The 23910-nt window shown below is 40.9% G+C and overlaps 1 protein-coding gene across 2 annotated transcripts in view; it reads right to left on the bottom strand.

Moving 5' to 3' along the window:
- The window catches only part of plxnb3 (plexin B3), a 53793-nt gene that overhangs the window by 4556 nt on the left and 25327 nt on the right, over nucleotides 1-23910 (bottom strand). For both annotated transcript variants that reach the window (XM_056772875.1, XM_056772876.1), the window contains exons 2-29: nucleotides 21467-22577; nucleotides 18984-19163; nucleotides 15610-15738; nucleotides 15227-15327; nucleotides 14110-14242; nucleotides 12576-12735; nucleotides 11963-12071; nucleotides 9325-9433; nucleotides 8166-8291; nucleotides 7838-7954; nucleotides 7552-7642; nucleotides 6998-7164; nucleotides 6189-6340; nucleotides 5415-5681; nucleotides 5155-5328; nucleotides 4919-5063; nucleotides 4487-4723; nucleotides 3924-4082; nucleotides 3041-3189; nucleotides 2808-2908; nucleotides 2381-2598; nucleotides 1733-1911; nucleotides 1238-1304; nucleotides 906-1052; nucleotides 669-828; nucleotides 454-557; nucleotides 273-354; nucleotides 30-196 (exon numbers count right to left, since the gene is read on the bottom strand). In XM_056772875.1, coding sequence (XP_056628853.1) covers nucleotides 30-196; nucleotides 273-354; nucleotides 454-557; nucleotides 669-828; nucleotides 906-1052; nucleotides 1238-1304; nucleotides 1733-1911; nucleotides 2381-2598; nucleotides 2808-2908; nucleotides 3041-3189; nucleotides 3924-4082; nucleotides 4487-4723; nucleotides 4919-5063; nucleotides 5155-5328; nucleotides 5415-5681; nucleotides 6189-6340; nucleotides 6998-7164; nucleotides 7552-7642; nucleotides 7838-7954; nucleotides 8166-8291; nucleotides 9325-9433; nucleotides 11963-12071; nucleotides 12576-12735; nucleotides 14110-14242; nucleotides 15227-15327; nucleotides 15610-15738; nucleotides 18984-19163; nucleotides 21467-22564 — 5028 coding nt within the window. In that variant the 5' untranslated portion in view covers nucleotides 22565-22577. The remainder of the gene's footprint in view (nucleotides 1-29; nucleotides 197-272; nucleotides 355-453; nucleotides 558-668; nucleotides 829-905; nucleotides 1053-1237; nucleotides 1305-1732; nucleotides 1912-2380; nucleotides 2599-2807; nucleotides 2909-3040; nucleotides 3190-3923; nucleotides 4083-4486; nucleotides 4724-4918; nucleotides 5064-5154; nucleotides 5329-5414; nucleotides 5682-6188; nucleotides 6341-6997; nucleotides 7165-7551; nucleotides 7643-7837; nucleotides 7955-8165; nucleotides 8292-9324; nucleotides 9434-11962; nucleotides 12072-12575; nucleotides 12736-14109; nucleotides 14243-15226; nucleotides 15328-15609; nucleotides 15739-18983; nucleotides 19164-21466; nucleotides 22578-23910) is intronic.

Genomic DNA, 23910 nt, shown 5'->3' with positions numbered 1-23910 from the left:
TTCTCAAGCTCAATCGCAGTGTGTCGTACCTTCATTGAAAGAAGTCGTGTCAGGTAGATCTCAGGGATGGCTTTTGCTCGCTCTCTCTCTCTCATGCTACTCTTCCTGTGTTTGGGGATCTCGGGGTCTTCGCTCGGCTTCACTAGATGCCACAGTCGAAGACCCTCCTCTTCCTCGCCCTCCAGCATAGGCGTTTCTAAAGCGATTAGCAGAAGAGGTTACGCTAACGAACTGGAAAAGGTCGCAGATGGACCAAATTGTTTCGGACTTACTCTCTCCTGTCTGATAGACCTGCTTTACTCCAAGAGAACTCTGGGAACGAGGGATGAGAGCCACCGTGGCCTCGTCAGGCACCTGAAAACACAAAATGAAAGATGCTCAACTAAAAGAATAAAATCAAACGGGTCAACGATTCGCATATTAACGATTCGGAAATGTCACGGTACACGGTACCTTGTAGTGCTGTAAAGTGTTAATTCGTTTCCAGCGACCCTGAACGATGGCGGTGACATCATCATCAGAAAGAGTCAGGTGACCCGCTTGACCTGACCGCCACTCTGAGAGCACAACAAGTAGTGTTAAAAGTCACAGCATTCGAACAAATGATAAAGAAATGCTCAGAGATTGTTTTGAATGTCACGTTCCCCATAACAACAAAAAATACGTACCGAGATCCAACGAGTCAGCAGCTGGTCTCTGGGAGTATGGAACACCTTTATAAATCTGGTCCAAGATTTTATCTTTAACCTGCGTGATGGTGTCAGTGTCCAGTACTTTCACAGGGCAGGGCTGGACCTCCACACCACTCTTCACCAGCACTGTCAGAGTCTAAAACACAAAGCTCTCTATAAATAAAAAGTGTTTCCGGCGGCAGGCGGCGAGATGGAGGCATTACTGAGACCCACCAGTGAGCAGTAGTCTATATCCTCTCTGAACAGATGGCTGTCGTTGAGCGTGCGCTTGGCTTTGCCCGTCACTGCGTCCACGGGTCCTTTATCCACCTGGTATTTAATAGCTCTGTATAACTTGTAGAGAGGCTCGCCGGCAACCTCCTACATGAACAAACACATGAAAAGCAATTTGATAACACACCAATGTTTAGCCATACAAATTGAGAATTCATTTGATGTGCGTCACAAGCGTGTCAGTTATTTGGCTCATCCCAGTCAAAACTCCCAGCAAATGTGACCTCATAGATTTTATGTGTCAAGATGTGAACCATCACATGACGTGATACCTTGAGAAAAGAGTACAGACAGATAGACATCCAGTTGGTGAGCATCTTCTCCACGACCGTCTCAGTCCTGGAATATTGTTTAAGAGTACATTTCATTCGATCAGATCAGGAATATAATAAATAAAATAAAAGTTGTGTCATCATTTACTCACCTCGAGTTTTTTAAATCTGTAAAAATGTCTTCGCTACGATAAACACGGAGTAAGATATTTGGAAGAATGCTTGTAACCAAACAACATAGCAGGAAATACTGCTTTATAATTTTCTTTTGAACACAAAAGAAGATATTTAGAAAAATGTAGGAAAGCTAACAGCTCTGGGGCACTTTTGACTACCGTTGTCATTTTTTCTCCTATGGTGGTCAATTGTTGCCAAGAACTGTTACATATATTCTTCCAAATATCTTTGTCCATGTTCATCGCAACTAAGACATTTATACAGATTTGGAAAAACTCAAATACCATTTATTGTCCAAGTGTTTTTGGTAAACTGTACCTGCGCAGCATCAGTTTTGGATTCTTGGCCACGTATTGCTGCATCAGATCTCCCAGAAGAGTCTTCATGACATCCGTGAAATATTCCAACTTATCATGGAGAGCCATCGTGAGAAGAGATGCCACGTAACCTCTGTCCCTCTGGGAGAAACTCTGCTGCGCTTCCAGCGTGTGAATGAACTGCAGAAACACAGAGAGAAGTTTCTCATCTCACACACTCGAGTCGACTAGTTTGACCAATTTCCTTCAAACACCCGAGCTTTCAAAACACAGCACGCGGAATGTGTCTGCGAAGTACAGACTGCAGCTCTGGATAAATATTTAAGATGTTGAGGTGCAACATCATTCTTCACACGTCTGCCGCATTGTTTCGCAGTTTAAACTCTCTCATCGAGAGGTTTTCGAAACCTCAAACGCATTCTGCACTAAATAAGGATCCAGCTGCATTGGATGTGAAATGAATATTACATTTGCTTTCGGTTTCATCTTTTGTTTACTCTTTGAGGTGAAATAATGGCTACAAAAAACCCACTTGCATCAGCCGCTGATGTGCGGAACACGCCTCTGGCGTAAACATTGTAATTTCATTTGTCTTTTTTCTCTCTACTGTAAGATAGCGCCGGCAAAACTCTAAAAGCGTTTCACTGACCCGTATGAGGAAGAGTCTGTTGTTAAGCAGGTTATTCAGCTGGCCCAGTCCCTGCTGTACGGTCTGTCTGCGAGAGTCAGGCAGGTCCAGGTTTTTACTCAGTGGCGCCCCCTTCTGGCCGGGGAAGAAAACGCGCTCTGCGTATGTGCGGTAATCCAGAAATGGGATGCCTGGTCCGCCGACATCACTGCTCAGATCCATCATCTCTGTCATTAGATCTGGAAAGGAAAATGAACTGGTGGTTATGCTATATAATACATAACATACTAAAAATACAGAAATGACATTAAGTGTCTTGTTGCTATTTTGAATTCACATTATTTATCATAGATACAGAATGAATAGTAGCAGTATTCATTTACAGTAATAAAAATCACTTTACTAACAAAGGTATTAGCTATAAAGATAAAATGCAGTGCTGACATACCAGTGAACTCTTTTCTGCATTGATCTCCGACATTTATTTCCAGAGTCTCCAGCTGCACGAGAACCTTTTTATAGTCTCTCAAAGCCTGTTTACTCTTCCTCCTGTATAAACCCGAGAGCGAGCGGAAACACGAAGGGTCAGGTATAAATGGATGACATTACAATCCTTCTGAATGCTGGATCAGGAGTTCACGGACTCATCGTCATGACGACGGCCGTGTGATTTCACTCTACCTGTACATGAGAATAATGACCAACACGATGAGGACGACCACCGCTGCCCCCGCTGCCAGTCCGACCTGAGCGGCCAGAGGCACCGGAGAGTGCAAATCGTTGTCGTATTCAACTGGCCCCAAATCGAACTCTAATTTTCCCATTAAAACCTAAAAGAAACCCATAAAAACATTGTATCTGATTGCCAAAATAAAGACAAAAACGTCATTTAAACAAGATGACACGATAAAGCGGCAAGCAGATCATTTGTCATGTTAATCAGATTTTTTTGACCGTTTACCAAATGACATTTTTTGACACATCTCGTTGGTCCAAACTCTCACTCCATATTAATGAGTTTTCTGATTGGCTGTTTGCTAGCATTTTGCTTTTTTCTTAGGAGGAAGTTTAAACTCTTGTTTTATCTGATTTGAATGTGATGTTACCCCACTCCATAGACGGTTTCAAGGCAACAACATAATCAAACATAACGGCTGCGTGCGCGCATTTATGGCCTAAACGTAACTTCCGGTACACATCCGTAAAGAATAGAGTCCATGCTGATTATTTTTGAAAACAAGCCAAATAAATAATTGGGTAGCAAGATATAAGTATGTCTACAAAGTGTTATTTGGGTTACCAGTAGAAAAACGTTACTTCGCTAAACTCAAATGCAGCAAAGTTATGCAATCTATTCAAAAAATTGTTAATTAATACAATTACTGTACAATAAAATATGACAAATTAATATTAATATAAATGAAATATAAATAGTTATATTATTAGCCACTAGCCAGACAAACTCCCTTAAAGTGTATAGACGAATTGCCAAATGAAACAATTACTTGACCACACGGATAATTATTAAACTCTCCAGTCGAGGCCATTTGACTAGACCACTAACTTTGAGTCTGGGTTGGTCGTCATCATCCAGGGCGAGCGGCTGCACCTCGGGCGGTTCGCAGTACAGATGGGTGTTATCCAAAGTCTTTACGTCACACTCTTCATTTCCAAGCCGAGCCCGAACTTCTTCTCTGCTCATGGCGAGTGTCAAACCCTTCCCCTTTACAAAAACATAACACACACTCAGTCATACAGCAGCGCTTATATTGTCTCGATTGCTTAGTCTAAACCCCGAGTTCAGTTTAGCGCCGTATCTCACGGAATCTGGTTTTAAATATTCTTATTTGATCTGAACCGATACAGTTGCAACTCTTTCACTTGAACGAAGTTAGTCACAACCAAAATAAAATCATTCTAGTCATTTTAGCAAATGTATCAAACATCACAGCATCAGTATCCAAATTAAACAATTCGCTATCAGTATCGGTTCAATGGCGCAGGTTTTTTACAAACGGTTCGTTCCAAAAGTTCTAGTATAAAAAAACTCCAAATACATCAGCATTCAATGGCACAATCCTCAAATCGATCTATTCGAGTTTATTTTTATATCTAGATAAAACAAACCTCTACTGCCAGGACTCCGCCGGGTTTGAAGCGAATGGCAGTTCCCGGAGCCTCGCTGTTCAGCTTGAATAATTCTGGGTTCGGGTAGTATACGAATTCTTTGTTCTTGATGGTTTTGAAGTCGATGTGCACGTTGTCCATCTCAAACCACACTCGCGTGATCCGCGAGTCCGGCGGCACGGAGGGGGTCCTGCAAATCATCCGCTCCCAGGTAACATTGGTGCAAGGCTCCTGTCTCTAAAGACACAGATAAACGTACAGCGTTGAATTTCTAAAAACATTCTCTTTCATGAGCTTTGAGACTGAGGGAGTACAAATATACTTCAATTACAATAAATATTTGAACCTCTGAGAGACCCTGTATGCATTGATTTGTACATGAATGTGGCGTTTGATATGTAAAGCTGGATATACGTGTGAAATGTGTTTTACCGTTTTCAGGGGACTCCTGACAGAGACGTGACTATATCTGCGTTTTCTGACTTCAGAAGCGTGTCTCTGCTCAAAGGAGACCGACATCTTCGGCTGCTGGACGACGTTAAGGTTTTGTCCAGTCACACCTACAGCACGTCCCCCCCTGCATTCAGACACGAACAATGTTTGAGGAACACAGGCTCATAATGTAGATGTAGAACGAATGATTTTCTGAGCAATGAACAGATTCGCACCCGTAGAAACTCTCTGTAGGGGTCGCATCAGTAATAACCGGGTCTTCCATATAACTGAAAAGGACACTGCCCACAATCCTCTCTGCTTTTCCAAATATCACCTTGACTGGCACTTTTCCAGTGTGGTTTGAGTGACTGGTTCGACAGATCAGCCAAGTGTCACTCACTCCATCTCTAAGAAAAAAACACACGTCACAAATAAAACGAATGTGATGCAAGAAATGACTAACTTTTTACTTCAAGACACAATCGACGCTTACATGCGACAGGTCTGTGAGCCCACGAAAGCTTGGAGGCCTGTGATTTCGTCGCTTCTTTGTTCCGTTCTCTGTCCCGTCAGCAGTTGAGATCCATGAATGGTGAGCATCGTGCCTCCCGCTAAAGGTCCCCTGTCAGGCACAATCCTGTTTAGCCGTGGGTCCTGATATGAGAACGTCTGCTGGGATTCTCCTCTTTCTGAGCCTCTTACTGTGATGACGACCGGCCCAGCGGACACGTTTGGGCTCGCCAGCAGCTCACACACGATGCTGAAACACATTAGAAGAAAAAAATGCAATGGTTTAGAAACGCTGTCATACGCTAATCTGTCATCCTGTCAAAATTCTGATTATTTATCGCACCAAAAACACAGTCACTTAGAGGGATAGTTCACCCAAAAATTAAGTTTCTCACCCTCAAGTTGTTCCTAACCGGTCTAAATTTCTTTGTTTGGTTGAACATAAAGAGCAATATTTGGAAGAATGTTAGCATCTGAGATTTCTGGGACATCATTGACTACTATAGTAGAAACAATATTGGATTACACAAAATTAGATATTTTGAAGAATTTAGGAAAACCATGCTGGTCAATGGTGCCGCAGAAATCTGACTTGCTAACATTTTTCTAAATATCTTTCTGAACAGAACGAAAAAATTGTAGACAGGTTTTGAACAACTTGAGGTTGAATAATTCATGAGAGCTATTTTTCTTTTTGGGTGAACCATCCCTTTATGAAACTGAGAAGAAGATGTTGGATGTGCTGCTGTTAATGTACCTTGTGGAAATCCGGTAAGCCTCGAGGAGAGGCCTGCATGAGACCCCTGCCACCGTCACTCCGGCCTGGATGTCCTGGAAGCTCTGGCCGAGATTCGAGCCCTGGATCGTCAGCAAAATGCCGCCCTCCAGTGGCCCGGTCAGCGGTTCCACCTGACCACACAATAAACAAACGAAGTCTTGAGAAACATTAATTACTGTGATTAATGAAACTCAACTCAAAATTGAATTCAGTTTTCTAAATCAACTTTTAGAAAGGGCCCAAAATAAACTCCCATTATATAGGCTTCATATTTCTGACTAACTGGTTTACACAATAAAGGACTAGCAGTTAAAGTATTTGATTGACTTCCAAGACAGATGAGAAAACAAAATGGATTTATTTTGGAAGCAAACAGACATAAGATACTGCAGCTTGGTTATTTAAATTTAATAAAATGGTAAAACAATGAATGGGGTGGGTAAAAACAATTCAAAGAGAAAACAAGTTTAACAAGTTCCCAATGACTAATAATGTTCAAGCAATACATTTTCAGATTCAGATGTACATTGTACTGTTGATAAGAATGTTTTGAAAAGATAAAAAAAACGATGTAAGCAAATTAAAATACTGTAATACAGTCAGTGAAGTTCTTCTGCAGATCATTTGTATCACTGACAACAATGAAACAAAGCTCAGTGCAACTTTACAATTTGAAGTTTAGTGAGAAACTAAGTTACTATATAGTTGCTATACCAGAACTTCATGAGCTGACACATCTCTGATCAAAATATCTGGAACAAACCGGCGGGCCGTGTGTGTGTGCACACCTGTGTAATAAGAGGGGGAGGACAGGTGTCCACCGTTCCACTGGCACACGATTGGTTGTACACACAACCAGGTGCTTCATCAGCACACCACACACACCCGTAACTCTCTGCGACCGCGTGACACTGACTGCAGTCGGACTGCCCCACTGCGCAGTTGTACAGCTGCACTGTTACACGGAAACAAAGAACAGATACAACACTGTTAAAGGATGAAAAAGTGTGCTTATTTACAGACCTTGAATCGCATAAAAAAAATCTGTCATTATTTATTCGCCCTCATGTTGTTAAAAACGATGATATTTTGTTAAATGTCTCAGTTGTTTTGTGTTCATACAATGGAAGTCAACGGGGGCCAATGTTATTTGGTTACTGACGTTCTTCAAAATATATTTTGTGTTCATGTTTGAAATGATGAAAGAATTCTCATTTTTGCTTGCACTATCCCTTTAACTTCATCACTTCAATTATTCTAATTCTTTTTTCCACCACCTCTATTGGACCATCATGTTTGTATTAGGATGAAATAATCATGTAGAAAAGGTCACTGTACTTACGGCGAAGATGTGGCGCTGAATCTATACGTTGCGTGCCCCATTGCAGATATATCGGTGCAGAATATTCAAACTGCTTCCCTGAGTACTGAAACTAAACACACACACAAAATCAATGTGTAATCAGCCAAGTGCATACCGACAAATAATGTGCACAAATGGATTGCTGTGTTTTGCAAGGTGGAGCCATAAATTACAGTTATTATCAGTGCAGACGTCACACGCAAGTCTATATTAGCCGCTGCGGATGTGGCGTGATGCGACAATAAATGGATGCTATTAATATCACCTGATGAGCTGCGCACTTGAACACATGCGCCCCCGTCTCTTCGCTGCGGTCCAGCGTGGCCGCTAACTCGAGCTCCTGGCCTTCGATGACCAGCACGCACTTGTAATCTTCCTCATCCTGTTTGGAATATCAGACCGTATGTCACACGCTAATCACGGGCTGTCTCCAACCCCCTCACCCTCTACATACATTATCATAAATGAACACCCACATCGAGAGCCTGAAAATAATGGCCTCTTTAAATGCACGGACATGAAATGACCAAGGCCAGCATATTGACTGACGTACAATATGAGGGGCGGAGGGTCAAACCGCAGATGATAATCACCTCGAATAGGTCCAGGTTTTTGCCCTGCAGAGAGAGCTCGGTGTCAAAGCCGACAGGAACCAGAGGTGAGGTCTCCAGAGCCCACACGCAGGGGCAAGAGTCAGATCCACGGGGCGTTAACTCTTCCTGTACACAAACACATAAGATGTCAGGACTTTAATGCAGGTAATGCTCACATACATCTATCCTACAGTGTTTAGAATATTGTGAATCTCTCATGGTTAAGTAAATGGGTAATTGACGGAAAAAAATCCTATGGTGTGAAATAACAAAATTTTGAAAACAAACTTTTAAACATTACATTGTTTTATATTACCGATACTTATATTGATCATTTACATCCTAAACAGCAAAATACTGATTTATCTTTTTTGTAAAAAAAAATGTACAGTCACATATGCATATAAGTCAACTTTTTGACAGACTAATTGACAAAAAAATGTACCGTGCAAAATATCCGAAAGCTAAAGCACAACAGGGTGTAAGAAGTCTATTGAAATCATCAGCACTAAAAAATACAAAAAACTAGATGAACCCATCAACCTCATTATTTGACTTTACGGTGTTCTATTAATCTGTTAGGCTGTGTCCACCAAAGCGTTTTTCCTAAAACCATCATATTTTTCAATTGTTGGAATTAAAAGGACCACGCTTTTAAAAAATGGCAGCGGCCAGCGAGGCACTGAGAGCTTATTCCACGTGAAGTGCTCATTTTTTCCCAGTTGCCAAAAAATGTCCAACGTTTTTCAGTACAATGTTGTACCGATCCCCTGTGATCAGTTCTGGGTGGGACGAATACCAAACAAACAAACCAACCAGCATCATATGTGTAGCATGACAGATAAACAATGCAGAAGTTGTTTTTCGAACATCAATTTGTGTACTAGACGATATATCCCCGGGGTATCACAATATTAGCACCTGTTCATTACACAGGTTCATTAAACTATCTTTGTAATAAGATACTATTAACACATTACTCAATAAATATATGCTGTATCATAGCAACCAAAGCATCTCAGCTGAAAAAAACAAGCTGGTGAAAAATACTTCGGTGAACACGTGGCCTCTTGCTGCTCAAGCACAGATGACAATGGACCTCTGTGACTGTCATGACCCCGATGTGGACTGTGTGCAAGCCCTGGGTAAAGTCTCTTACCCTGCTGTTATAGATGATATGCTGGCTGGGACAGCTCTTCTCATTAGCGCAGAGTTCATCCTTTACACACCAGTGACACGGCCACATGCTGCTAACACACGCCATACACCTGCAACATATCACACATGAGCCACAACAGACAGTTATTACCAGTTTAAGGGGGTCGTCATAAAAACCTTTCTTCCTTGAAGTTCACTTATAAAGTCAATCAGTGTTTCCTGCATTAAAGGAACAGTTCACCCAAAAATTAAAATTTGTTCTTAATCGGTATAAATCTCTTTGTTTTGATGGACACTAGTACTTCCATGAAAGGAAAATTTTGGTTTGTAAACACGTTTGTTCTGTTGAACAAAAAATAAGATATTTTTAAAAATGTAGGAGAGAAAACAGTTCTGGGGCACTATGGACTACCAATGTATTTCTTCATACTATGGTAGTCAATGGTGGCCAAGAACTGTGTGGTTAAAAGCATTCTTTAAAATATATTTCTCTGTGTTCATCAGAACTAAGAAATCTATACAGATTTGGAACAAAGTAAATTATGACAGAATCTTCATTTTTGGGTGGACTGTCCCTTTAAATACAACTATCATTTAGTTTTAACCTGTTTTTCCATAATCTCTCTGATCAATCTCCCGAAAAAATGCTTACATCACATTTCACTCACTCGCAACACTTCTTTTGTTTACAGTTGTAAATGGACAAACTAACATTGAGCAATTTAGTTTTTCAGCATGTATTAATCTTTGTTAAAGTCCCCCTGAATCCGAATTTGCAATCGTTTATTTCCATATTCCAACACATTTCCGAGTGAAAAGAAATTCAAAGGAGAAAATCAGTGGGGGTGCCTTGCATGTTTCACTGCAAATTAATTGGATGTGTAAAAAGAGCTGTTGTATTGATTTTGAAATGAAACTGGCAGCAGACTGACAGTTGAAGGGGAGGAGTTAAAGTATGCTCCGCCCAAACCGTCTAGTTTACGTCATTTAAGATGAATAGTCATTTCAGGTCGAACGTGCATTTTCAGATTTTAACTGAAGATTATGAGGGTACATGAAAAAGATAATGACCCACATTGATAAGCTATTTACTATAAACGCTGCAATATTTCATGAAAAAATAATTATTGTGATTTTTTATTTCACCGGGACTTTAAGGTTAAAATACACTACAAGACTTTTGCTCAGATTTTGCCAAGTGTGGATCTGTTGCAGAAAGTCTGTGGCAGTCTGCAGATTTGATCAGTTAGTGTCTTTCTACCTGAAACTTTCAAAAACTCTGCAAGTGAATGATGTTTTTAATGTTTTTAAAGTCTTGTAGTGTATTCCAGCATTAGTCTTACTTAATTTCAATACAATTATTATCATTAACTCAAGTTAACAGTTACATCAACTGATTTTAAAAACGCATTTGTAAACACTGAAATGAACATGAACTGAATGAATAAATGCTGTAAAACAGTGCTTCTCAACCAGGGGGATGCAGAGGTACTGCAGGTGGGGCATGAAGGTTTTCCCGAAACCCCAACCTTTGGAACTCTATGGCGAATGCACGGAGGAACGCGATTGAAAATTGACGGAGTGCAATGTTCCGTCTGAAGCTGCGCTTGTGAGTGGCCGCGCAGACTCATTGTAGGTTCTGCAATGTGCAGTGCAATTTTAGGCTGCGCACAAGAGCTTAATATCTACAGGAAAGTAGGCAAACATCCCCTCAGGAAGCAGCAGCAATTACCTCGACATCATCTTCAGAAACAGGTTGATCATGTAATTATGTTTGTCTTTCCGACTGTAATTTTAGAATAAGCGCGTGTCTCTCTCTCCCGATGAGTTCAGAGTTTTGTAAAGTGAGTGATGTGTAAATAAAGTGCCTTTTCATGTATTTCTGAACTTGGACGGCTGTTTAAAGCTGTTGACAGTTATCAAAGATGTTAAACGCTGTTATCGACAGGCAAATGACACCACACCGCGTCTGTATTATAAACTGTGAATAAACTCTCGCTTGTGTTAAAATTATGAAACGCGCACCGTTCTTGTGATCTGGCAGATTAATCCTTTTGGAATAATGCCCAAAACACTAGAATTTGGGTTTTAATGCAAAAAGCGAACGGTTCACAATGGTATTTTAATGGATCCCATTCATTTCTGTGATAGTTTCTCTTGTTTTTATCAGCAGGGTTGTTACATTTATAATCTATAATCTAATCTCTTGAGATCAATCGGTCATATAAAGGTATTTTTCTTTATATAGTTTATATATTTAACATACTTTACACATCATTTATCTTATCCATCCTCACTGTACAGTTTGGGGGGGGCGCAAGTTCTTAAAATGGGTATACGGGGGAGGCGACCATGATAAGGTTGAGAACCACTGCTGTAGAAGGTTGTTTATTGTTGTAAATTCACGTTGGCAAATTCATGCTAACTAATGCAAAAAAAATCAACCTTATTGTAGAGTGTTACCGGAATTACTTATAAAACCAGCCGCAAAATAATGCTACTATACTATACACATAAATTCACACAGCAACACAACAAACAATACTGTGATGTATAAATATCAATAGTGTCTATTGTTATATAATACAGCAATTACATTTTATTTCTTCAACAGCAGAAACATGTGTTTGTGTTCTTACGGTGAAGTAACATTGAGCCGTCCGACCGCTTTGCAGTCATAAAAGGTGATGTTTGTGTGCGAGAAAGTCACGTCTCCAAACTTCAGTGCCATCTGGACAGAGACGTGATCTACAAACAAACCGGCAGAAGAAAAAACAGCTCAACAAAATGAATAAGAGACACGTTTACCCAACACATTTAAAACAAGCATTTCTTCTTGAATATTTAACATTCCTTTACATTTCAATATTTAACCATCCCTGATATTTTCAAGAGCAAACGGTGGAGATTCTCACAGTGGACATTCACAACTTTTGAGTTGTTCGCTTAAAGTCGGCATTTGGAGTTCCTAAGATTGGCATCTTCAACTTTCAGAGAAGACAATTTATCAGCTTAGCGGCAGAAATATCTTTCAACATCAGCCTATCTCTCACAATCACATATTCTATAAACAAGCGGTTATCTCTGAATCTTGCTGTGCATGCAGATTAAAACATGATAACCAGTTTTACATTACCGCGAAAAGGTCAGGGATGTGTTGTGGGTGCAAAAGAAGCGGTTTAGGTTTCAGATCAACAGTTGATTGCGAGGATAAAAGTGACTTGGCAATGTTATTGTGTCAGCGTGCCTCACCGTTGCCTGGCAGGCTGGGGGGGAGCTCCTTGGGCGCCGGTGATTGACATGTGATTCTGTTCTCCATGACAACCGCAGGTTGAGCAGCCAAACTCCCAAAAGCACAAGATAGAGACTCATCTTTTGACAGGACCGGCAACTGAAGGACTGTGAAAGAGACCTTAAAAGCAAAGAAGGAAAACATTTGACACAATTAATGGCCAGTTTAGCAGTGTCGGGCCAAGGTTTGTCCTGTGAATACTAATCCGAGATGTTGTTGATACTTTTGTTTAGTTGTTTTTTGGGTTTGCTTGTTAAGACCAAAGTCTTCCTGTGTATATAGAACGCTTGTGTTTACAAAACTGTCTGTGCTTGTGTTAAGAACAAACAGACATCTGCTGTGTCCGATCTGTGCTGTAATAAACCCGGCTGTCTGGATTCCTTTCTGGTTATGAGGATTTTCTTCAACAAGTGACCACAACCATGTTAAAAACCCAGGAGTTCACTGATTTTAACATGGAGTTGTTTTTTTTGTAATAGATTTGTTTGCTTACATTTCTATGCCTTAAAGGAACACTCCACTTTATTTTTTAAGTAGGCTCATTCTCCAAATCCCCCAGAGTTAATAAGTTGAGTTTTACCATTTTGGACTCTATTCAGCCGATCTCCGGGTCTGGCGATAGCACTTTTAACATAGCTTGGCATAGATTGTTGAATTCAATTAGACCAAAGAGTTTCGATATTTTTCCTATTTAAATCGTGACTCTTCTGTACTTATATCATGTCCTAAGAAAAATGAAAAAGTTGCGATTTTCTAGGCATTTGGCAAGTAAATCGCAACTTTTCATTTTCCACCAGTCTTAGCACACGATACAAGTACAGAAGAGTCAAGTTTTAAATACTAAAAATATTAAAACTCTTTGGCCATTTTTGAACATGATGCAACTTGTCTACTGGGATTCAATGATCTATGCTAAGCTATGCTAAAAGTGCTAACGCCAGACTCGGAGATCGGCTGAATAGACTCCAAAATGGTAAAACTCAACTTATTAACTCTGGTGAGTTGGAGAAGGAGCCTACTTCCAAAAAAGTGGAGTGTTCCTTTAAAGCTAAACACACTAAAATCCACAAACTTATGAAGTTTTATCACAATTAAAACATCCAATTCAACTGAAGCGTGTTGCATAGTAAGACTAGACACAGGTAAACCTATAATGTAACCGCAGCCTCATATCACACGACCACAGAACCCACAGACATTCATGAAATGATGCATACTGCACACAAACAGTTTACTGGCTTTAAACTAGTCCACCTACAACAAAGTGTTCACAAGACGGCACTATTGAAAATGAAAATAACAGCCAATAAAAATCTATCTGAAAGTCCAATATAAAGTTATTTTGGCAAAATGATACATCACTGCGGGCGGAGCTATCAAGCATCTTGACAACAATGAGTTTGAGACAAACATTCGGAATAACACCCAAGTGAGCCGTGCGATTGTGGTGTAGACATGTATGACTTTATGTTGATCTGAGATCATTTTATGTACCTCTGTTTGCTCTTCTCTGCTTTGGATGGCAGGTGTGATGTTCTCTATGGACACACACTGACGCTCGTGGCCGTAGCTCCAGATCCAGTGGTGTGGTTGAGCGTGTCGCGCACAGTCCATCTTCTGCGTGCATCTGACACACACATACACACACAATAAGATTAGACTCCGCTGAATGTTACTGGGCATATGAAAGCTCAACTGAATGAGCTGCGGAGGCCTCCAAGATTTAGAGATTTCATTTAACAAAGCTTCATGGGACAGTGTAAGGTCAGCCCGTGTTAAAGAGGAACGAAAACCATTTTCTCACCATCATATCCTACCACAATCATATTAATTTATTATATCCATGGTTCTACATACATCAAAAGTGAATCGGGATTTATACTATTTAGACCACTTAGCCCTCGTTTTCTTTTAATTGTATGAAGAACATCCTAAAATTGTCTGTTGTGGGTTGTGGGTTTGGAAACACATGAAAGAGGTTAATCAATTTTCATTTTTAGTTCGACTAAAGCCCTATTCGCACAGGGTTAGTGTTACCTTGGGACCTCTAGTCATTTGTAATAATCTTGATCCAGCGCAAATCTTCCATGTCTGTAATTTGTCAAATAAAATTTAAGATTCATTTAAGATTCATTTTCGGGGGCTAGGTCATATCCACACCTGCCAACACTGCCACAGGTCTCAAATGCTTACAGGTATGGTCAATATCGTTATATACCATACAACTATATACAAACTGTACGCAAAGCCTTGCCATCATATCCTGGAAATAAGTTATATCAAGTAAAATACTAATAATTTTACTAATATAAGTAAAAAATTGAATCACAGGATTCACTGATCCAGTGCAAATGCATCACATGAAATACAGATGTGGGGAGGTAATTTCTAAATCACACGAGGTATAAAACTATACCCATGCGAATAGGGCTTGACACTTTAAAACATATAAATGCAGTACCTAGAATAACCCCACAAAAGATAAACTGACAAATATTCACGAACGATCTATGGGAATAAACATAAGACAATTGTTTATGCAAAACTAGGGGTGCAGTCTCATGGGAGACAAGTGTTGAAAAGGTGAAACGGTAGAGTTGTGTTTGATTACCTGCCCTCCAGCAAACACCAGCCGCAGTAGGGATCTCTGTTCGACAGACAGGTGTGGCAGTCCAACTGCTTCTCGCACTGCGCAACATGGAGCTTTGTAACCTGAAATGCACAAATATCACAGGCCCTGAGCACTTTTCGCTTTGCAAAGTGATAAACGCAAGCGAGCGCAACTTTTGCACGACCGAGCAGCGTGCCGAAAAACCTCAGATTCTGATTGGCCGTCAAAACGATTCCACTGGCAATTATTCATCGCATAAAGCAGACAGCTCAACTATAAACATTATCCGCAGAGCAACTGTCACTCAAACCATGTTTGTCAAAGTAAACGTGTAATCCTCTGAGAGATCGTGCGGTTGAAAGGAAACGATTTGTCACTCTTACCTTTTTGTCAGTTAGCACGTAGACATTCTGTTTGGTTTTGTCCAAGAGTAGGTCAGCGTTAATGGCGCTCTCGCTATCCACTTCCACAGTGGCGTATTTGGTGCCTGTACCGTTTGCATGGAGGAACACCTGCAACAAAAAAACAAACGTTGGGTAAATGGACATGGACCTGGCACACAGAGAGAGGAGAGATAATTGTCGAAATGTATCCACTTTAGAGACAATGTGGTTTTCAAATATTTTCCACAAGCGCTTTTCTCTGAGGTCCATGAAAGCAGAACATTACACATGAATTAGATTTTAACAAAATTGTACTTGGTTGCTAGGGTGTTGCTATAGAGTTGCTAGGAAACATTGCTAAGTGGTTTTTGGTCTTATTTTGTTGGCTTGGTACATTTACATTTAATCCAAAGCATTTTACAGTGCATTCAAGCCATACATTTTTATCAGTCAAATATAGGCTGTCATGATTATAAAATCTGGCCGACAATTAATTGTCAAATAATTCATTGCAATTGTGATGATAGTGACGTAGACTGTTCAGTCATGAGCAGCAAAACTAAAACCGAGATAGAGAACAACATCCTCTGCCATGAGATGCATTGAAGTTTAGACCGACTTTCATCAAAACGAGCAAAAATACAAAGTGATTCAACAAACTCACAGTCAAGACAGTCTTGATCAATGCCTTTACTATATATGCCTTTACAATGCCTTTACTATATAAAACCATTTTGTGTCTCTTCAGCAGATTTGTATTGAATCCGTTCACTGCTATTCAACAACATACCTCTGTATCAATGTCTTTCAGCTGTTCCTTTATCATCTAATACCTAAATATGCCTAAAAATTGTATCCATTTAGTTTAATCCTTAATTAAATCCTTTGTTAAATAATTGTGCTGATAAGACTCAGACGATGAAATTAGAAATGGTGAAAGTAGAGGCGTTTCAGATACACATCCTGTTTTATCTCTTAAAAGTGTGCAGTAACTGCGGTTATCTGTAACTGTGATTCAGTGAAATAACTGCGATCAGACGATTATTTAATAATTATCACACGCTTAAAGGTCCAGTGTGTATTATTGATAATAAACGTCTTTTGGAGGATCTATTGACAGTAGATCTATTGACTATGTGTTCAGAGGTGTATAAAGACCTAACATAATGAAGATTATGTTTTTATTACCTTAGAATGAGCTATTTCTACATCTACATACACAGCGGGTCTCCTTAAATGGAATACACAATGTTGTTCCTACAGTAACCCTAAACCGAAAAATCTGCTCTACAGAACACGTTTCATAAATATGTGCGAAAACGTGACAACATCTTAGTTCTGTGTCAGCCACTGGAGTGCTTCAAATAGGAGGGGTGGAGTGAGCCATTGATTGCAATTCGTAACCTCACCTCTAGATGCCACTAAAATGTAATCCCTTTGCATTGCTTTCCTGTAGCTCAGTGGTTAGAGCATGGCGTTAGCAACGCTAAGGTCATGGGTTCTATCCCAGGGATTTCACATACTTAGAAACGGATGTATAGTGTATAGTATAATGCAATGTAAGTCGCTTTGGATAAAAGCGTGTGGCAAATGCATAAATGTAAAATGCTAACACAATGATCTATCATTTAAACTACAGTAACAGGTGATCCTATATAGGTTAGTCTTAGCATCTACTACAACAACATCTTGTTTCTATATTATTCTGAATAGGAAGATTACATCATTTGTATCTGTTATTTTGTCTAGGTGAAACAAAAAGCCTTGGTTTTGAAAAAAAAACGCATGCAAAAAATGCATAAATTAAGCTACAATTCACTGCCCGCAGCACAAACAGATGCTGGCTTTAAGGTTTCTTCACATCACTAACTCTAACTATGAGCGATAGCCATAATAACACCTTAGCAAACAGCAATAGTGAATGTTTTAACACACACCCCACGCATTGACCACAGAGCTAAGGTGAATTGCAGACAGTGCATTTCAGAATCTTCCAGGGAGGAAGTGATATCGTGGGCTGCCTGTGAGGAGTTTTGCCCGAGGAAAGTTTGGAGCGCTAAACAAGCAGCTGTTTCAGTGTTTTGTAGTTAATATTTCATGCTGAACTGGAGGGGATTTGGGCAAAAACAGTCCTCCACCCAACCAGCCGGCCAGGAGAGCTCCTCATGTGACCAGTCCTACTGGGGCTTGTTCTCCCCATGGCACCTAATATGAGCGATCAGAACAAGTCCTCTCATGCTGATGAGCATGCACACACACACATACACACACATACACACACACACACACACACACACACACACACACGCACATACACACACTTCCACGTGCACACACATGATCACACGATTCACACCCCCCAACCCAGACTGGCTTTGAGCTGTTCAAACCCTACTGAGCAGTCGCTACTGAAGGCTGACTTAACAAACACCAACAACTATGTGATGCAGTCCTGCATGTTTCTTGCAAAAGCATAATTTTTTATTATTTATTTATTAAGAATAAACTCTTGAAGGAAATCCTAACATTTTGTAAGGGGGTTAATTTGTGTGAATACATAAGAGGCGTGTCATTCAAAAATGTATAATTATTTGAGAAAGCGATAATGAAGCATGAAGAATTTGACATTTCAGCTTTGCTGTTCCAAGGAAATACACTAACATGAAAGCAAAGAGTTAAAGCATGAGGGTAAATATATCTACAATAATTTTTGTGTCAACAACCATTTTAATGAAACTTTTTGAAACCAACACCTAGCGTGCAAAGAAGAGTTGCTAATCATGTATTTTCTTTCATCTCCCATGACTCACCTCTTATTAAGAGCACAGACGCTTAAGACGTGCGTGCACCCTCTTGTCCATCCAGCCGAACATAATTCAAGCTAAAGTGAGATCACTTCCTCGAATATCACATGTGTTAAGGTTTGTTACAAACCACTTTAAAAGTCTCAAGTTAGCGGCCTTGAATACCAAGTCTGGTTAAAACATAATACAAAAGTATCCAAGTGACGACACTACAATACCTTTTACCAAAAAAGTTATCTTCCAATTTTCACATCAAGGCCAAAAGATAAAGCTCTAAACTTTGTTGAACTCTGAACAAACCAAAATGTGTTTATTAACATTTTTAATATTAAAATAACAATATTTTCTCGTTACCATCGAGTTTCTGCTTAATGACAGATTATGAGTGCTGCGTGTGTTTCAATTAAATTACCCTTAATGACAGTAAACGGTCTTTAAATGTCAGTTTTCCATGCTGATTTTGCCATTATGCTTTTAGAGATGGATAGTGGGCGTGTGATGCGAAAACACAATTTGCAGGTTTGGCCTCAATGAGGTGCGATTCAAAGCATTAAATGATCTGAGTCATACCTTGTGCAGCCGTCCACTTTTGTCTCCCAACAACACGATGGTGTGGCCGACCTCAGTCGCCGTGGTGACAGCAGTGATGGGTGGGATCCAGGAGAAAGCAGGCGTGGTCTCGAGAGCAATTGCGCTGGCGATGGGGCTGGGCGTGTGTTCTCCACCACATGGGTACTCATTCACTGAATTCTAAATGGCCACAGAAACATTGTATTATAGACATCACCATATAGTTTTACCCTGCGGGCAGGTTTATTTCAGATATTAAATTGTTCTTTAATCATACTAAAGGAAAAAGAGAAAATAATTGGGGTTGTGATGTTGCAGACCAAAATCGTGCTAGGTGATTTGAATACAAGCATCTGCCAAATGTACAAATGTAAATGAAATGTAAATGATTCTTCCAACGTCTGAACCACATGTGCGTTTCCATGAATGTATCATAGCTATATTTTGCATTCAGTCGAACGGAATAAAAAGTTTAAGAATTAATGAATGTTAAATGTTTTGGAAATAATGAGCTACAAGCACAGTGCAAAATCACACAGACAGACAGCTGTGCCCACATGGCTGCAAAACCTTGACCGATGATGCGTTCTAAACAAATACCCCAAAATACATGTTGAATAATAATCTCAAGTAAAAATTCTGTCCAAGTGTTTTCAAAGTATCCACGATCAGTAACGTTACAGAAACATCCTGTCCTCACTGTGCACGAAAATCAATACCAAAAAAGACACGCTGCTTTTATAACCGTGTCTGACAAACTCAGTCCATCATCTATCTGTGGCTGGCAGTGATTTTTAGATGCACTCTCGCTGGAGCCAGAGGTCTGTGTTTCCTGACCTAATGCTATTCTGGAACTGCAGCTGTCAGTGGAAGGACAGACACAATACCACAGCGGATCGGTCAACGGAGCGACTGCGCATGAGAGCAGCGACACATGACTGAAGTCAAACGCATCTAATGCTTGGAGATATCAAACAGCCTTCTGTTCTGCAACACTTCCTTTAAGGTATTAAAACAGTTGCAACATCGATCTGAATTCGAAGGCGCGTATCCTTCACATAGGCCACAATGCATTGCAACAAGCACCAGTTAAAACATCAAGCAGGCAGAGAACGTCAAAGAAAAGTCAATTATACCATTTAATATCTATAAAACATTTTAATTAGTATTGATCTTTGTAATTGAATTAGTTTGACTCGATATTTGGTTGCCTGCACTCAATATTTGAAAGCTTTTAAGATTATCACATCATTAGTTTATCCACAATTGAACAGCAAACTATTGAAATCAGTTGCAAATCTCATTTAAATATTTATGTAGGAAACAAACTGGCATTTTATATTGTGCATAACAAATTGCCTACAAATATGGTTGCATGATACTGTATTTGTAGGCAGTTCATTAAGTATTGGACAGAGATGCATAGCTGTGGTAGCGGCACGGTAACTATGAGGTCACAGGTTCAGTGGGATTCTGTGTGATGATGAGAGCTCAGAGAGGATGTGGGTCAGGGGAACTGAAACCATCTGCTACGCTAATCTGGATTTAAACCTTTCCCAGAGCATGCGCACATGCACCTTTCCAATATATTCCCAACTTTCTACTAATAATACTACACCTTTTCACAAAACAAAGGAGACAAAAATAAAGCATTCCCAATCTCCATTATAACCGCCTTACCTTTTATTCTTATTCTACCTTTTGGGACTTGACTCAAAGCAACTCGCACTTGAAATTTTTATAATCACAGTTTAAAAAAACTTCACTACTGTTGTGTAAATCATCAATATATACACTTTGATTAAAGAAATTGAAGCCCGAAATATCATCACGATTTCACAAAGCGCAGATCTAAAACCTGCGATGCGCAGACATCTGGGTCTATTCTCCAGAACTACCGCTGCATTTGTTGCGTTGCGTGGATTAGCACTGGCGCAGACATCTGGACGCTAATCTGTGTCAGCACCGGGGCAGCTGCCACTCGTCCGGACTTAGCCCCCGTCACAAAAACCCAGCCGACCCTGATCTGTCGCCAATAAACTGTGCCACCCTGCTGTCTTACACGACCCCGCTAATAGCACGATGTCTCACGGTTTTGCCGGCTGTATCTTCCAATTTAGAGCTCTTTAGCTATGGATTTAACCCTCATTAAAAGCGCTACACTTGTGCTGCCACTCCCTCGGTTTGCTAGCATCTATTGAGGCCACGCTGAGGTAGGAGGGTACGATTGGTTGTGACTGGCAATTAAAGTAGATAGCCAGTGAAGCGACAGCCAAAAGCATTAAAGGCTGCTCTTTGATTGGCTTATACTAGAAATAAAGTGGTATAAAGAGGAATTTCCTCTGGATGGTGGGTTGGATTTCATTCTCTATGCTGAGCAAAATAAGGCAACAACGGATCATTTGGCATGGACATCAAAGGAAACAAGCTAATGAATATCAAGCAGTATGAGAAATGATTGTAAACCCAGTCGGTCAGCTTACCCGCGGGAGTTTAAGACAGCTAGAGGACACTTCATACTCGATGTAGGCCTTTTCCTGGTTATTGGAATCCTTGCCCTCCTGTGTGTAACACAAGAGCTGGGCATCGTGCAGGGCTTGATCCAGTTCTTCCACCTTGTAGACACAAAGAGCCGAACTCTCTTTGGGTGTCGGTGTGGATGGTTGCCCTGTGGCCATAGCCACAAACAGGTAGGGATGTTCACGGTGCGTGCCAAGCGTGGCCGCCTGTGCCAGATTGTATCCTCCGCCGCAAGCAAGCGGCACCTCGACGTAAGAGTAGAAATTAGGGTCGCCCGCACAAAGTCTTGAAACGTACGTCCTGTACTCTCGTTTGCCCCACACGTCACGGCGATAAAAAACGAAGTAGATGTAATTGTTGTGTTGGAATGATTTCACGAAGTGATTGTTGTACTCCGAGTAGCTACCGACGACCAGTTTACCGAGTTCTTCGTGAGAGAACGCTGGTGCCGAGTGGTGGGCGACTGGGGCTAAACGTCTCATCGTTATTGGAGGAATGCCTCCTTTGTTGGTGAATCCCCGGCCAACGAGCATAAGCAGGACACCTTTCTGCTGCACCACCACGCCCACTGTTGTCACGCGATCGTTGTTTGCAGCCACATACTGAGTGTCCACGGGGTTGTCGGTCTTGTACAGGATCTGAGAGACGTTCTCGAGGCTCCGCTTCTCGCAGATCCCCTGCAGGACTGACCCGCACACTATGAGGCTCAGAGGCTGCCCTCCTTGAACCTGCTCTAGCAGTAGAAGTTTGTTGGTGTTGTCCGTGGTTGCTGCTAGGGTGCAATCGACATGGTCGATGGGTGGGAGACAATCAGGGCTGTCCAGTTTGGGTCCCGTTTTGCCCCAGGAGAGCAGCTGCAAATCTGCTGACAAGTGATAAAGCATGTTGACCGCCCCCACGTAGATGTGACCCGAGGGGTGGTCGATGAGAAGGTGATTGAGACGGGAGTCATTGAAGGGGGTGAACGTTGGGGGGCCCTGAAGTTGACCGTGGGCCGGAGGCAATACCAGAGGCCACCACAAGATGGCGAGGAGCAGCAACAGGGGAGCAGCAGCTGGCATGGCACCCCGTCACCTGCAGAACAGAGAGAGAGAGATGAGGTCAGTTGGAGAGAAACAACCAGAAAAACAATACGGATACGCAAGTTAAGGCAAAGCGGCAAACTACAGGGATAAAACTTCAACGAGATATAGATAAGAGCAGTTGAAATGCATGAGGAGTGCTATGGAAAAAAGCGGGGAAGACGATAAAACATTGAAAGACAGTAAGGAAGCCGGAAGGAGGCATGGAAAGTTGAGTTGCACATGAAAAGGAAGGAAGTCTAAGAGTCAGACGGCAAAGAGCAATACTCGGCGTTAGTGGAAACCAGAGAGAGGATATGATTCAAAGGGTGCATGGAGGGAGATAGAGAGAGAAACAGAGAAAGAGAGAGAGCCAAAGAGGGAAAGCGGACGATAGAAAACAAATGTTAGGTTAACAAAAACACTGCAGAGAATACCAACTCCCGCACATCTCTATGCGGCACAAAGAGTGCGAGCTTCAAACGCGTTCTTTTGTTCTTCAAAGTCCTGCCACCTTCACACAGTGAAGGATGCTTGTGACTACCGGCTTTGGTCCGGTGCAATAAAAGGCACGTGCCTGAGACCAAGAACCTTGCAAGAGTACTTCATAAAGTGAGAATGCCAGCGCGTGAATGATGAAACATACGATAGCGCTGTTATCATGAATATCCTTACTAGTGTTTGTTAGTCTCAGGCAGTTTGACTTGCTCTTAACTCTTCACGACATGATTCGAGGATTTCTTGAAATCACAAAGATAAAAAGGTGATGGAAATAGAGAGTGCAAAGGGGGAGAGAGAGTGTGCAAAAATCTAAGGACGCTGATAAAAGTAATAGAGGTGTGAAGGAGTTATGTGCTAAATTATGCATGATGCCTGTGGCTGAGAAAACAGTAAGTGTTGACTGCTGATTCACAGTCAACGCTTTAATCAACCAATCAAAAGCCACGAGCGGCAGATGTTACATATCAACCTTTTAACAAAAGAGATAAAAAAACATAGAAACAATACGTCTGATGCCACACCAAAAGAAGAAAACGTGGCACATTTATTCTCTGTTATTCTGGTCCCTAGATATGAGTGTGATACTTTGAAGCTTTCTATTTCTTTTAACGTTTTATTTAACGCGAAAGCAATAGCTCATCTGTCCAAAAAAACCTCAAGAAGATTGAGAAGCGACACGTACCACAGCATTTGTTCAACACGCACTCAATCAATTCCGCCACAATTTGAAGTCAGAACAAGACAAGAATATAACTGAGCAAAGCAATAAAATCTGAAAATATGGCAATATATCAGAGTTTTCAATAACCACACACTATGACACTAAACATAAAAAAGCGAAATAC

This window comes from Triplophysa dalaica, chromosome 18, assembly GCF_015846415.1.
Source record: "Triplophysa dalaica isolate WHDGS20190420 chromosome 18, ASM1584641v1, whole genome shotgun sequence".
NCBI lineage: Eukaryota > Metazoa > Chordata > Actinopteri > Cypriniformes > Nemacheilidae > Triplophysa > Triplophysa dalaica.
The sequence above is the reverse complement of the archived record's forward strand: the minus strand, read 5'-3'. Positions and strand labels throughout refer to the sequence as shown.